The 16,682-nt window shown below is 43.3% G+C and overlaps 1 protein-coding gene across 1 annotated transcript in view; it reads right to left on the reverse strand.

Annotated features, from left to right (window-relative positions):
• The window catches only part of MEI1 (meiotic double-stranded break formation protein 1), a gene marked incomplete at its 5' end in the record, with an annotated part of 65,116 nt that overhangs the window by 16,992 nt on the left and 31,442 nt on the right, over positions 1–16,682 (reverse strand). Inside the window, 4 exons of the mRNA XM_079936272.1 lie at positions 1,028–1,132; positions 2,248–2,413; positions 6,680–6,955; positions 12,899–13,046. Of these exons, the coding sequence (XP_079792398.1) occupies positions 1,028–1,132; positions 2,248–2,413; positions 6,680–6,955; positions 12,899–13,046 (695 nt within the window). The remainder of the gene's footprint in view (positions 1–1,027; positions 1,133–2,247; positions 2,414–6,679; positions 6,956–12,898; positions 13,047–16,682) is intronic.

Raw genomic sequence — 16,682 nt, forward strand, 5'->3', positions numbered from 1 at the left:
AGCATCATCCTTAACCTGATAAGATAGGCAGCCGTGACCAGCTCCAGGTCAGGCCTGGAGGCTCTTTTTGAGCTAGACACTGATCTTCTCATGAGAAGCCTTGGGCTCCAGGCAGGGAAAAAAACCATCCTCACCTTTGGCCACCTGACAGTCCACAGGTACTGAGGACACACCATTTCTCCTATTAATTTCAACCTTGCTTCAACAAATTTTCCTGAGGGTACTGCCTATGAACTAGTGACCGCATTAATGAGCAATAAAAGGTCCTGAGAGGTTTGAAGTATGGGTAGAAAAGAGGCCTAGAGAACTGTGACTGGATCATCAGATCCTGAGTCAGCTGTGGGGTGAAGTGGAAAACTGAGTTTGTGCCAGGAAAAATGAAGATACATGGATTGTACCCAATGAAGGCCTACTCTGTGCCAAGCATCCTGTGGCATTCTACATCTACGGTTATTTTTGTATCAACCCTAAATCAGGTATGCACTATTATTTTACCTATGAGGAACCAAATGCTCATAGAGGCAAGGTGACTGCCCAAAGTTGCATAATTAATGACTAAGCTGAGAACAAACCCAGGCATTCCTGATACTGGAGCTTGTCACAATGATTTTTTTTTTTTTTTTTGATTTTCCAAACATTACCAGAGAATGAGCAGAGAAAGTTCTGGAAGGTCCTTTATCAAGAAGCCCACAGGAGATCAACCAATCAGGGAACTGTGCACGAGCTGATTGCATACCCTGCAACCCTCAACCCTCACCTTGCCTTTAAAAATTCTTTGCTGAAACCCTTCGGGGAGTTCAGGGTTTGGGGGCATGAGTCCCCGTTCTCCTTGCACGGCCCTGCAATAAACCTCTCTCTCCTCCAAAAAGAAAAAAAAAAAAAAAGCCCACAGGAGTAGACTGACCCACTAGCTTCTTCCAAAAAGATGAAAGGGTGGAAGAAAGGAACAAGGCCAGCACCACTGAGAACACACCCACAGCACGCCCAGCCCCAGGCCCTCAGGCACTGTCCCAAGCAGCCAGAGCACCTTGGTGAAGGAGCTTCATGGCCATGCTGTCCAGTTCTTGCTCTGACTCGTTTCTCAGCTGCACTAAGGAGAGGAGGCTCAGCAGCAAAGGCAGGTTCCCCGAGGCTGTGAGAAACAAGGAGAGCTGGTCAGGGGGATTGACCATCAGATCACCCTAAGGTCAGACAGGCACCCACGACCCACCAGCGGTAAATAGTTTGTTGGGATTTACCCCTATTTCCTGTCTTTTTCCTTCTTCATTTAGAAGAGGGGCAACTGACGTACTGAGTGCCAGCTCTGGGTTGGGTACCAGGAATTCATTATTTCACTTAATCATCCTAAAAATCATGTGAAGTAGGGATTGTTATTCCTATTTTGCAGTTAAGAAAACTGAGGCCCAGAGAGGCTGAGTGACATCTCCAAGGCCCCACAGCAGCAGGGCCAGGGCCAGGACTTGAACCCAAATCTCAATCCAGTGCTCACAGTCATTCCACTATGTGTTTCCAAGAAATCTCATGGCTCTTAAACACTATTATTAGTTAGCTGTGGCTTGTCCTTCCCTGAAAAAGAAAGACTCAGCTCTTCTAGATACCCTTAAACATACCTCCAAACCGCCGTCCTCAATCAGAACTGGACCAAGTGAGCCACAGCTCTCTACCTACTTCCTCTTAACTGCTTTGAAGTTTAAAAATTCAACTTTCTGAGAGTAATTAGACCAATCCCAGTCTTTCAGTGTCTTCATACTGTACCAAATATCAAGCTTCCTTGACTCCAGGGAGTCCCATTCCAGATTTAGAAACCATCCTTTTGGATCTCACCAGGAGCTTCCAATACATCACAGATCCACCCCCTTCCCAGCCCCTGCTGGCTGCTGCTGCCTCTCTGACCTCCCCAGTATTTACCCCTTTTTTCTTCCCAACTGGAGGCTGCCATTCCTGTGACAAACAGCTCTGAGCACATGCTGGGCAGGGTGGGGACATGCATGCATACATCAAACACTCTCACCCATGCAGACATTAAACATAAGCACACTCAAACCACATACACAAACCAAATATGTTGAGCACCCACTCTCCAATGAGAGGAAGGAGATAAAGTTTAGTTTGATGCCCCACTGTTCTGACTTTTCTTTTGCATGGAAAACTCTGATTCTCTCTCCTAGAGCAGACCTCATCAGGGCAGAGATGCCACTTCTGTCTGACCTTCAGGTCAATACATGCCCCCAGCAGCTGCAGACTGACCTTCTGATGGGGAGGACCCATGTTCCACCAGCAGATGCTGTAGGATCAGCAGGAAGTGGCCTCGGATGAGACCACCCACTTGGACATCCTCATTCCTCCTCAAAAAGGTCCTCAGGACGATCAGTACCTTGCGGGCTGTGTCCACTGGACTGGAATAGATGAGGTCCTGAGCAGGAGAGAAGGAAGCCAGAGCTCAGAGGGCATTATGGTTAGGGACAGGTGGACAGTGAATAAGAGAGGAGCTGGGGAAGGGTCCCAAATGATGGTGTCACAGAACCTGGGGAAAGAAGCACTCACTCAGCATCTACCATGCATCATCCTGTCAAATAAGTCTATCCTAAATAGGAGAAAATGAAGGCTCAGAGAGATTATGTGATGTGCCAAACTTCATGTAAGCTAGTAAGTGGCACAATTAGGATTTGAATACGGGTCTCCTAACTCCAAGCCCAAAGCTCTTTCTACTTTCCGGGATGCCTCTCTCTTGTAAATGGAATTACAGGGTCAAGAAGAGGTTATTTCAGAACAGGGGACCTGAGGGTGCCTTAAGGGAGAAGGGGGCGGGGAATGGAGATGTCACAGGGCAGGCAGAGGATGGGTTAGGACAGATTCAGGGTACAGGAAGGGAAGCAAGGACTAGATCAGGCCCTGTCTCTGCCATGGCATCTGGCTATTTCTGCCCCAAGGTGTAAAGGCCTTGGTTTCAGAAGGTGGGAAAGAACATTGCTTTTTATTTGCTTTCAGAGTTATTTTAATGAGTATATGTTAAAGGCAAAGCCAGCAGAAGCCACACCAGAGGCTATCCTACTGATAGCTCCTGGCACCTTCTAGCTCAAACAAGCCAATTCCATTGGACAGGCCAGTTAGGGCTGGGTGTCATGAAACCAAGGTTACACACAGACTCCCTTTCCAGGGAAGACAACTTCTGACACAGAGAGACATGATTACAGGGCAACTGGCCAGACAAATCCAGATGGGCTGATCACTGGGTAGCACAGGGGTGTCTGGGCCTGGCTCTTTAAAAACCTCCGCAGCTGCCAGAGAAACAACTAAAATATTGATGAAATAATTCATATTTTATGGCAAGATGAGAAAAATTAACAAAATTTTTTTTCTACTCGTTTGGGCCTCCTCCCTCCCCTTTGGCGTATACTGTGCATCTGCATTAACCAGACCTCCTTAGGAGACAACATTCTTTCTTAATCTCATCAAGGGTCACAACGCACAACTCCTTAGGGGATAATTTCCTTCCTAATCTTGTAAGGAGCCACGATGACCTGTGACCCACTACTTGCTTTGTACGTGTAGATCTGGATTGTGTAAACTGTCAATAACACATCATTTGTCTCAAAAACTTACATCACTGTGCTTTGACCTCTTACAGGCAGAACAGTCCTCAGAGCTTTCCTTTTTTTTTTTGCCACACCACGTGGCTGGCAGGACCTTAGTTCCCCAACTAGGGATCGAACCCTTTCCCCCTGCAGTGGAAGCACAGAGTCCTAATCACTGGACCACCAGGGAATTTCCCTCAGAGCTTTCTGAAAGACTGTCTCCTGGGTTATAATCCTCAGGTTGGCTCAAATAAAATTTTCCATTTCTTTCTTAGATTGACTATTGATTAATTTTTGTTGACATTATCAATAGCAATCACTCAATTAGGGCCTGATAATGTCAGGTACTGTGCTGTGTTTAAACTGTAGTTGTATGTTTGTTTATACATTATCTGTATCTTCATGATAACTCTTCCAGGTAGGTGCACCCCGATTTTTCAAATGAGCAAACTGGGACAGATTAAGTAGTTTGCCTATCAAAAAAGCAGTGGCATTGTAAGTTCTACTACACTATGATTTAATGAAGGGCAGGGATGAGATTGGCCTCATTTTTGTTACCTTGTAGGGACTCAGAAAACATCTCTGGAAGGAAAGGATCTCAGAATGAGAGGGCTAGAGGTTCATTTCCACCACCTTTTTTACTTTACAGAGTATGAGGCTAAAGCCCAGATGACGTGTGATTTGCCCAAGGTCACAGGGCCCAAGGCCAAACCAGTTTCCCACTCCTGCTCCTTCACTGGCACACAGCTGCCTGACTGCCAGAGCTGGTCCCTTAGAAACCTGAGTTAGTAAATGTTAGTGCAAAAGGAAGGGGGCTACTTAGCATTTGGCAGCCATGCTGAATGCCAGGGGAAGGAGTGCACCCCACCATATGGGTCAGTGGGAAGGCTCTGGGTGGAGCATGGCCCACTCCACAGTCTCTCCTGTCCAGAGCTGTCCAGAACTCTCTGGGACTGGACCGACCAGAGGGATGTGGCCAAGCAGGGAACAAACAGAGCTGCTGTTTTTTACACATAAACAACCTACATGAAAGACCACGCGTTGATAAGAGTGGCAATTAACAGCTTTGTTTTCACCTGTTAATTACACATATCAAAAACAGAAATTGGTACCACCACATATTTTTAGACTCTTTCCTCTCCTGCGGCTAGAAGCTGGGGAGAAATGGTAGGAATTATATACACATGAACAAACAACAAAGCTGTTCCTTGCTATTTTTTCTTACCACTGATGTTTCTAGGATCTAATTTAGTGAAAAACTCATTAATTTAGGCTCCAGTCATGGTCATGATCTTTATTAGCTATATGACCTTGGCAATTCAATAAGCCTCTGTGAGATTAACATTATCCGGTTCAGAGTCAGTCAATAATCAGTGAATGATAGTCTACCGTGTATAGCATATCACAAGTGTTCCTAAATATTCTTTCATTTATCCCCATGTTATCTCCCTTATGCATGTGAGGAAACCGAAGCTCAGAGAAGCCTTCATCTTCCAGTTGTTAGTGGTTTGTTGTGTCTGAGTCTCTCACTGGCCCATGGGGCAGGGACTAGGTGAAATTCATCCCTATATCCCTAGTGCTCAAACAAACAGCTCTCCCATTAGATGAGACACTGAATTTAGCTGAGTTTACTGGAAAGAACATTAGGGAGTCAAAATCTGGGTTTTAATCTCAGCTCTTGTGACCTTGGACAAATCTCTCTAAACCTATTTCTTCATCTGTTTAAAAAGAAAAAAATAAGATACCATGATTAGTATCTTTCTCAGAAGATCTGAATTTTTCTTTTTTGAGAGACTTAGATCTGTCCGGATCCCTAACTCAATAGGTCAGCAAAAATTTATAAGTACCTGTTATATGTGAGGAATTGACCCTGAATACATTACCTGGCAAAGAAAATCCAGTATCTTAGCTCTGTCCATTGCTACTCTGCCTGGCATCCCATCTTTTCTTCTTTCCCTATGCACTAATGGTTTATTTTTAACCCGTTCCTTCTTCTCTTTTCTTCCCCCTCCAAGGAAGAATTTGAGCCAAAGCATGAATGTGGCCCCTATCAAGCCAACACGTGTGTGATTTCACAAGACGACAGATCTCAGGGAAAAAGGTGAAGATTTAAGTCTGAGTGGGGAGTGTGTACATGAGAATGTGAATACAGACAGATGTAGGTACCTAAGGATGTGAGATATATAATATGCAGGTGTTATTTCCACCACAGTCACTCCAATAAAGTCAGGGAATCGTGTTTGTTGATGATAAGAATGTCAAAGGAACACCCACTCTTCTCTAAAGGGCTATGTCATTCTTCCAGGACTAAGGGGTGGGGAGCCAAGTAACTGGCATTGAAGGCAGGGGTTCTAAAAAGAGTTTCTCATATGCTAGTGTGCTCAGTTTGGGACCTAAAACTAGTAATTGGTCACTAAATACAAATTGTCAAATGTGTAAATAATTTCCTTTTTAATATATATATATATAAATTATAGCAGTCATCCCTATAATAATGAGGAAAAAAAGATGGAATTAAAGTCAGTGTGTTAGAAACTGCAGACAGCAGGTGGCTTACTTATCTAACTGATGTACCTGACAGAAATTATAGGAATGTCTTACTTCATAAAAAAAGCAATGGAATATGCAATAAACTCATGACAAAAAAATTCTGGGTATGCCTAAGGGAGGGTGTTGCACATGTAACATTATCCTGAGAGTTATGGTAGAAAAGAGGCTGAGTCCCTCTACTATCAGACATCTTCATCTACGTGCCCCAGGGGTCCCCTATGACATCAAACCCTTGTTAACAGAATATGCTTAAGAGAAGACAGGGAGGCGGGAGGGAATGGTGACTGAGGTCAGCATTTCATAGGTATATCCCCTGGGGATTAGAGAGGCACATATCTCTCAGTGAGCCGACCTCCATCAGACTTAAGAAAGGGTATAGACTTACAGAAACCAGGCACCTGCCAGCCGAAAGCACCTCCTACTCACATGGAAACAGTGATAAGTCCAGAGGCAGGCAGAAGCAGCTGCGGGTGCCTCCTGACCTCAATAAACTAGCTCCCAGAGAGAGAGGGCCCACCATCTCTGAATGTAGAAATGAGCAAGTGGTCACCTACCAGCAAAATGAGCAGGGTGCTGGGGCTGCTTCTGAGCACATGAAACAGGGCTGCTAAGCTGGCGGGAAGGGTGGGCTGCCCAGCAGAGGCGACATCATCCAGCTCCTCACAGATGCTCTCTTCCCAGGAGAACCAAAGTTCCAGGACACGGTGCCCAAACCTACTCATCAGCTCTGGATACAACAGGAATAACCTGAGCAGGAGGGGGTGGTGGGTGTACACTAGGTGCAGGTCCGGGATGCCCTCTAGTAATTTTCTGATGGCGCCAACCACAGCCTGGAGGCAAAGAAGAAAGGGGTAAATACACCTTGCAGAGGACTCAAGAGACCCCAATCCCCAATAAACACAGACAGCCAAGACATAGCGGGAAAAATGTACTGGCTTCTCAGTGCTCCAGGATATCTACTACCAGCACCCTCTAGAGAAAAGAAAACCTCACTGTGCTTACCTTATAACAATGGTCCTCAACTGGGGGTGATTTTGCTCCTCAGGGGACATTTTAAAATGTTTACAGACATTTTTGATTGTCTTGATTGGGAGAGTGCTACTGGCATCTAGTAGGAGAGAGCAGGATCCCACTAAATATCCTACAATGCACAGGACAGCCTCCCACAGAAAAGAGTTAGACTGTGCAAAATGTTAGTAGTGCCATGGCTGAGAAACCCAGCTCTATAATGATACCACAGTGTATCATAATTGTCAGCGTGTACTTGTCCACCTCCCACACTAGACTTGAGATGCTTGAGGGGAGGGACTGAGGCAGATTGATCTGTGCACTTGGCCTAAGACCTGGCACAGAGAAAGCAAAGGGCAGGTGTTCTGAATCATTTATTAACCCTCAAAAACCTATCTCTTCCCATTGTACATATTACAAAGCTCAAATTCCTTAACATGTTATTTTAAGAATTTTATAGTTTTCACTCTTCATTTGGGTCTTTGATCTATTTTGATTTATTTTTTGTGTACGGTATGAGGTAAGGGTCCAAATTCATTCTGTTGCTTGTGGATATCCAGCTATCCCAACACCATTTATTAAAAAGGCTATTCTTAAAAAAAAAAAAAAGGCTATTCTTTCCCCACTGAATTGTCTTGGCATCCTTTTAAAAATATATGGGTTTCAGCTTCCCTCGTGGCGCAGTGGTTGAGAGTCCACCTGCTGATGCAGGGGACACGGGTTCGTGCCCCGGTCCAGGAAGATCCCACATGCCGCGGAGCGGCTGGGCCCGTGAGCCATGGCCGCTGAGCCTGCGCGTCCGGACAACGGGAGAGGCCACAACAGTGAGAGGCCCGCGTACCGCAAAAAAAAATAAAAATAAAATAAAATATGGGTTTATTTTTGGACTCTTAGTTGTATTCCATTGATCTAGTTGTCTATGCTAGACATATACCAGAACCACACTGTCTTGATTACTCTATTTTTGTAGTAAGTTTAACTTAAGAAGTGTGAGTCCTCCAACCTTGTGCTTTTTAAAAAAATTTATTAATTTTCTTTGCTGTGTTGGGTCTTCGTTGCTGCACGTGGGCTTTCTCTAGTTGCGGCAAGTGGGGGCTACTCCTCGTTGCGGTGCACGGGCTTCTCACTGCAGTGGCTTCTCTTGTCACGGAGCATGGGCTCTAGGTGCACGGGCTTCAGTAGCTGTGGCACGCGGGCTCACCAGTTGTGGCGCATGGGCTCTAGAGTGCAGGCTCAGTAGTTGTGGCGCACGGGCTTAGATGCTCTGTGGCATGTGGGATCTTCCCGAACCAGGGCTCGAACACATGTCCCCTGCATTGGCAGGCGGATTCTTAACCACTGTACCACAAGGAAAGCCCTTGTGCTTCTTTTTCAAGATTGTTTTGGCTATTTTGGGTCCCTTGCATTTCCATATAAATTTTAGGATCAACTTGTCTATTTCTGGACAAAAAAAGAGAAGGCAGGGACTCTCCTGGTGGCGCAGTGGATAAGAATCCGCCTGCTGCAACTGGAGAAGTCCTGTGTGCAGCAACGAAGACCCAACGCAGCCAAAAATTAATAAAATTAAATCTTAAAAAAACAAAAGAGAAGGCAACAGGGATTTTGATCAAGATTATGTTGAATCTATAGATCAATTTGGGGAGTACTGCCATCTGAACACTATTGTCTTCTTTTTTCCTAATTTTATTGAGATATAATTGATGTATAACATTGTATAAGTTTAAGGAGTATAACATAATGATCTGATAAATGTATATATTGTGAAATGATTACCACAATAAGTTTAGTCAACATCCATCACCTCACATAATTACAAAAGTTTTTTCCTTGTGATGAAAACTTTTAAGATCTACTTTCTTAGCAACTTTCAAATATACAAAACAACATTGTTAGCTGTAGTCATCATGATGTACATTACATCCCCAGTACTTATTTATCTTATAACTGGCCATTAAGTCTTCTGATTCATGAACACAGGTTGTCTTTCTATTTAGTTATGTATTCTTTAAATTCTTTCAATAATGTTTTGTGAGTTTCAGTGATCAAGTCCTTGCACTTCTTTTGTTAAATTTATTCCTATATATTTAATTTCTTAATGCTACTGTAAATGGAATTATCTTCTTAATTTCCTTTTCGAGCATGTTATTAAAGACTTAGGTCTACCTCCCAGCTTCTTTCCACTCCTTCTCCCACATGACCTAGCCAAGCCACACTAAACTAGGCTTCCTTCCTTGAATGGATAGACTGGGTAACTCCCCACTTCTGTATCTTAAATCTTACTCTACGCTCAGCCTGAAAGTTCTCCCTTCACTACCTCCATCTCTTCCACGAAGCCTCTCTGATGCCACAATCGGACACAACCTCTTGCCCCTTGTGCTTTCGTAGCTCTCAATGGTCCTCCAGCTCCAGGAAGCACTGCAGCTGTTCCCTGCCTTGTAGGAGATCTTTTTGTCTCTCTTGCCAAACTGGTGCTCCCTGAGGGCAGGGAGTTTGTTTGATTCACCTCAACCCTGACAGGGACCCACATGGCACCTGGCACCTGGCACGTGATAAGTGGTCAATGCACATAGGGGAGTTATTGTTTAATGGGTATAGAGTTTCAGTTTTGCAAGATGAAAAGATTTCTGGAGATAGATGGTGGTGAGATGGTTGCACAACAATATTAATGTACACAATACCATTACTGTACACTAAAAATGGTTAAAATAGTAAATTTTATGTTTGTGTATTTTACCACAATTTTTTAAAAAACCTGGATAAATAAATAAAAATAGAAAAACAAAAATGAAGTGAAAAAAAAACAAGTTGTGACTGTATATTGCCATTTATATATTTATATAAGAATTTTTAAAATGCAAAACAATGTTATATATCATTTATGGATTCACACCTAACAGGGGAAATCTGGAGCTCCTCCATAACTACCTCCTAAGTCTCCACACCCACTGGTAGATGGGAAGAGAGGGCCCCCAAGAACCAATCTTGCCACGATTATTAGTCTTGAAGCCATCAGGACTATTCCTATTGTGTCCTTTTCCCCCGTTTACATCAGTCACCTCAGAAAGCCCAGAAATTTCAGGTCACCCCCATATGGCTCAGGACATGCCCTCTTTAAATCCCATCTCCCACTCTTACACAGCTCCACAACCCTTCCACGTGCCCTCTAGAACTCACTCACAGTTATCAGCAAATTCCCTATGTCCTGTACCTCTTTGAATATTCCCTTCACCTTGCTGCTTTGATTCTCTGCCAAAAACCTCTTTTGCCTACAGTCTCTCAAGGGGGGCTATTTTCACTCCCATTTCCCTAGTTCGAAAACCTTGGCCTCTAAATTCTCTTACTTCCTCCTTCTAATCTCCTCTACCTGCCTCAGCCATTCATTCCCACGGTCATGTATCTAGACCTTGTCATTACAAAGAACTGCACCCTCCCAAATAATCCCAGTTTCAAGCATCCCATTTTACCACCACCCCTCCTATCTTTCCAGCTCACTCCCTCTAGTATTTCAATCCAACAATTCTTTGACCCTCATGAGAACCAAAATCTTTGAAAACATCCTTTTATCTTCTCTTATTCTCATACTTCACACTGGTCCATCAAGAGATCCTATGGCACCAACTTGAAAATATATCCAGAAGCTGACAATTTTCACCACCTACTCCACTATCTCTTCCCTACATTATTGCTGTAGCCTCCTAACTGGTTTCTGCATCCTCACCCTTGTACTCCTCTGTTATATTGTCCTAGTGGCCAGAGTGATCTTGTTTAATCCAGCCATGAATTAAACCATGAGACTGTATGAGATCATCAAAGCAGTAAATTTAGAGAAAAAAGAAAAGCAGTCACAGACTGAGCCCTGAGGTACTACAACATTTAGAGGTCAAGGCGATAAAAGAGAATCAGCAAAAGACACTGAGACATAACTGCCACAGAAGTAGGAGGAAAACTAGGAATACCTGGTATTCTAGATGCCAAGGAAAAGCAGTGTTTCAAAGAAAAGAGATGTTGTTGATAGGTCAAGCAAGATGATGACTAAAATACTGACTATTGGCTTTAGCCATGTCTCTGTTATTGGTGACTTTGACAAGTGCATTTTCAGGGATATGGTAAGAGTGAAAGCCTAACTGGGTAGGATCAAGACAGGATGGGAGAGCAGGAATGCCTGAAGCATCTTGTGATACTAGAAAACTCAAACTCAGGCTTCCCTGGTGGTGCAGTGGTTAAGAATCTGCCTGCCAATGCAGGGGACACGGGTTCGAGCCCTGTTCCGGGAAGATCCCACATGCCATGGAGCAACTAAGCCTGTGCACCACAACTACTGAGTCTGCACTCCAGAGCCCACGTGCCACAACTACTGAAGCAGCGCACCTAGAGGCCATGCTCAGCAGCAAGAGAAGCACCACAAAGAGAAGCCCACGCACCACAATAAAGAGTAGCCCCTGCTCGCAGCAACTAGAGAAAGTCCACGTGCAGCAGCCAAAAATAAAAAATTAATAAATAAATAAATTTATTTTTAAAAAAAGAAAAGAAAACTCAAACTCTGTGTCAAAGATCACTAAGGTTGTGTCAAAAGGGCTTAGGAGCAACCTTGAATAGTCTCCCACTGGCCAAAGATAGGACGGTTTGATCCTCAAAAGGATAATATAGTGGATTGAAACCATCAAATATTTTTAAATCGATGAGCTCATAATGATACTAAAAAAATCTCTTTGGTCACTTTTAGAGAGTGCTAGGCAACCAACTCATTTTTTTTGAAAACTGGTAATTAAAGGGAAAGAATCAAACATTCACTCTATGCTTCCTATACAATCTATCATTCAGAGTAACTGAATAGTTGGTGAGAGAAGTTTTTTTTATACAAATAGTCCAGTTAATAAACAAAGAGAGAATGACAGAATTAGGATATTATATTTTGCAATCCCTAACGAATTAAAGGATCTAGGGAATGATCACCAATGGCTGCTAATACCACAAAAAGAGAGACAATGGGACATTATATACCTACATCTGTCTTACTTGAGAACACTTGCACTTCTACTATACCTTCCTGATTCCATTCAGATTAAACCAGGTCTGCTCATGTCACATTTGCCCCAATAGTAATTTTTTTAAAAAGGCAAAATTAATAGTCAGTGAAGGAAGAGAGTCCTTAATTTGAGGCTGAAGAGTCCACATCTAAGGAATAAAAGCAATTTTCAGTGGAAAAGGTGACAGATCCAGTGATGAATCACACATAGTCCTCCACCCCTGAGAGTTTATAAAGAAGCTAGAGAGAGAAAACTTGTAACATATAACCACCTTCAAAGCAATCCAAGACCAGCCTGGTTAACAATGATCTGGGTGCCGGCAACACACTTTGATAAACTGTTACCTGGAGACACCTCACACCTCTTTCCTCCTGCATAAACCAGAGGTGGTACTAAGAAAAGAGCCTTGGGAGTTGGTCAAGTCTGAGCTGGAGTCCTGGTCACGCCATCAATTAACTGTGTGACCTAGCAAAAGTTATCAATACTCTAACCTAAGTCTTGATTTTCTTATCTATAAAATGGAAATAATAATCTCTGCCTCCCAGTACTGTTGAGAGAATTGGCTAAGTTACAAGGGCTATGCATATATCAGCACTCTATCTTCCCCCACTCCCCCAACACACACTCTCTCTCTGCCACCCACCTTCTCTACATATACATCATCATAGTCTCCCAAGGAACCATGATGTGAAGAGGTGCAAGAGGAGGAAGAAAAGCCCCAGGCACTTTGGTCCATACCTCATCTAGCGCACCGTCTTTGTCCTGGCAGATTGCAAGTAGATAGATGGAAGCTCTGAAGACCACCAGTGGAGGGCATTCACCCTGGTCCTGCAGAGACAGGAGGAAGCTTCGCACAGCCATGAATAACTCTGCCTCTGAGACAAACCTGTCAACCAAGGAGAGTCTGAGTGAAAAAGGCAGAGATGGCTGTCCTGCCCGGCCACGTCCTCCCTCAGCCACTGTCCTTCTGTCTCAGCATGTCCACATTCTAATGACACCTTGCACAAAGAGTGTGTTGTATATATTTAACAAAGCATCGTCACACATGCATAGCACATAGTTCTGTGCTTTGTGCAAGGCTCTATTAGAGGCCAGAGACTCCTCACTCACACCTAGAAGGTAAAGCATCAGGCAGCTGGACTGGCAGTGTTAAACAGAAGGATGCTGCTTCTGGGGTTCAGGAGGCCCTGCTTTGGCAGCCAGTCCACCTTCTCGTATTTATCATTAAACATTTCTGTGTTCAATGGGCTACTTTCTGGGGGAGGGAGACGTCTATACTTGTACATGCAAGGGACATGGGGATGAGGAGGAAACTGACTTCACTATATACCCTCTTATATCTTTTAAATTTTCTACCCTATGTCTCACCTATCAGATTAAGACCCCCCAAAATTAAACATTTTTAAATAGGTAATAGTAAAGGCAATGCAGTATCCTGGATTGTGTCCTAGAACAGAAAAGGAACGATAGAGGAAGAATTGGTGAAATCTGAATAAAGCTTAGTTAATAGTATTGTACCTTCACATATATCATCAAATGATTTTCAACAAGGGTGCCAAGACCATTCAATGGGGAAAGGACAGTCTTTTCAACAAATGGTGCTGGGAAAACCAGATTTCCACATGCAACAGAATGAAGTTAGATTCTTACCTAACACGATGTTAAAAAAAAATTAACCCCAAATGGATCCACACTTAAGACCTAAAACTATAAAATTTTTAGAAAAAAACATAAGGCAAAACTTTCTTGACATTGAATTTGGCAATGAATTCTTGGTTATGACAACGGCATAGGCAATAAAAGAAAAAATAAACAAACTGGACTTTATGAAAGTTTAAAAATCTTGTGCATCAAAAGACTACCAACAGGGCTTCCCTGGTGGCGCAATGGTTGAGAGTCCGCCTGCCGACGCAGGGGACACAGGTTCGTGCCCCGGTCCAGGAAGACCCCACATGCAGCGAAGCAGCTGGGCCCGTGAGCCATGGCCGCTGAGCCTGCGTGTCCGGAGCCTGTGCTCCGCAACGGTAGAAGCCACAACAGTGAGAGGCCTGCGTACCACAAAAAAAAAAAAAAAAAAAAGACTACCAACAGAGTAAAAAGGCAACCCACAGAATGGGAGAAATTATTTGTAAATCATATATCTAATAAGGAATTAATATCCAGAATACATAGAGAACTCCTAAAACTCAACAACAAAAAAGCTGAAACAATCTGATTAAAAAATGGAGAAAAGATTTGAATAGACATTTCTCCAAAGAAGATATACAAATGGCCAATAAGCACATGAAAAGATGCTCAACATCACTAATCATTAGGGAAACACAAATCAAAACTATGAGATAACAACCTCATATCCATTAGGATGGCTACTATCAAAACAAAAACAAAAACAAAAATAAGTATTGGAGAGGATGTGGAGAAATTGGAACCCTTGTGCACTGCTGGTGGGACTGTAAAATGGTATAGCCACTGTGGAAAACAGTATGACATCTCCTCAAAAAATTAAAAATAGAACGACCAGATGATCTAGCAATTCCACTTCTAGGTATATACTCAAAATAATCGAAAGCAGGGACTCAGGGAGATATTTGTATACCTATGTTCACAGCAGCATTATTGACAATATATAATAAAAGGAAGCAACCCAAGTCTCTATCGACAGATGAATGGATAAGCAAAATGTGGTATATACATGTACAATGGAATATTATTTGGTGCAAAAAAGGAGGGAAGTTATGACATATGCTACAGCTTGGATGAACCTTAAGACATTATGCTAAGTGAAATAAGCCAGTCACAAAAAGACAAATACTGTATGATTCCACTATAATTAGTACTAAGCATAGTCAAAATCATAGGAACAGAAAGTAAAATGGTGGTTGCAGGGGCTGGGGGCAGGGGGGAATGGACTTACTGTTTAATGGGTATAGAGTCTCAGTTTTGCAAAATGAAGAGTGCTGGAGACGGATAGTGGTAATGGTAGCACAATATTATGAATGTATTTAATACTACTGAACTGTACAGTAAAAATAGTTAAGATGGTAAATTTTATGTTTGTGTATTTTACAATTTAAAAAATTGGAAAAAATAGTAATGTGCCAATGTTACTGTCTTAGTTGGATAAATGTACCACAGTTATGTATTAGGAGAAAATGGGTGAAGAGTAACTTTTCTGTAAATCTAAAATTACTCCAAAATAAAATGTTTATTTAAAAACTAAAAAGAAAATGGATAATAGCCATAATATAAATATTATGCTACCAAAAGAATAAGGTAGACCTATTAATACATGTAGTAGCATGGAAAGATGTCCAAGATATACTGTTAAGTTAAAAAGCAAGTTGAAGACCTTGTATTATATCCCATTCTGTATATTAAAAAAAAAGTATATTTGTGTGATTTTTGTTTTGTTTTGTTTTGTTTTATTATTATTTTTGGCTCTGTTGGGTCTTCGTTGCATTCTCTAGTTGTGGCGAGCGGGGGCTACTCTTCATTGCGATGCGCAGGCTTCTCATTGCAATGGCTTCTCTTGTTGCAGGGCACGAGCTCTAGGCGTGCGGACTTCAGTAGTTGTGGCTCGCGGGCTCCAGAGCGCAGGCTTGGTAGCTGTGGCGCACGGGCTCGGTTGCTCCGCAGCATGAGGGATTTTCCCGGACCGGGGCTTGAACCCGCGTCCCCCGCACTGGCAGGTGGATTCTTACCATGTGCCACCAGGGAAGTCCCTCTATTCGTGTTTTTTAACACACAGAAGAGTTCATGGAGGGTACCTAATAGTAGTTAACTCTGGCAGGTGTATGGGGAAGTATTCTAACGTTATAGCCAATCATTTTTCTTGAGTTTTTACAATAAGCACGAGTTTTAAAATAAGAAAAAAACTTTTTATATATATATAAATTTATTTATTTTTGGCTGCGTTGGGTCTTCGTTGCTGTGCAGGGGCTTTCTCTAGTCATGGAGAGTGGGGGCTACTCTTCGTCGCGGTGCATGGGCTTCTCATTGCGGTGGCTTCTCTTGTTGCGGAGCAGGGGCTCTAGGTGCGCGGGCTTCAGTAGTTGTGGCACACAGGCTCAGTAGTTGTGGTTCATGGGCTCTAGAGCGCAGACTCAGTAGTTGTGGCGCATGGGCTTAGTTGCTCTCCAGTCCAGGGCTCGAACCCATGTCCCCTGCATTGGCAGGCAGGTTCTTAACCACTGTGCTACCAGGGAAGTCCAGAAAAAAACTTTTAAACTATCTCATGGGTCAAGTGATGTTCAATGAGGGTGTCAAGACAATTCAAAGGGGGAAAAATAATGTTTTCAACAAGTGGCGCTGGAACATCTGTATAAGCCACATTATGAAAAAGAAGTTGGGGGCTTCCCTGGTGGCGCAGTGGTTGAGAGTCCGCCTGCCGATGCAGAGGACACAGGTTCGTGTCCCGGTCCGGGAAGATCCCACATGCCGCGGAGAGGCTGGGCCCATGAGCCACGGCCACTGAGCCTGTGCGTCCGGAGCCTGTGCTCCACAACGGGAGAGGCCACAGCAG

This window comes from Stenella coeruleoalba (assembly GCF_951394435.1).
Source record: "Stenella coeruleoalba genome assembly, chromosome: 11".
Taxonomy (NCBI): Eukaryota; Metazoa; Chordata; class Mammalia; order Artiodactyla; family Delphinidae; genus Stenella; species Stenella coeruleoalba.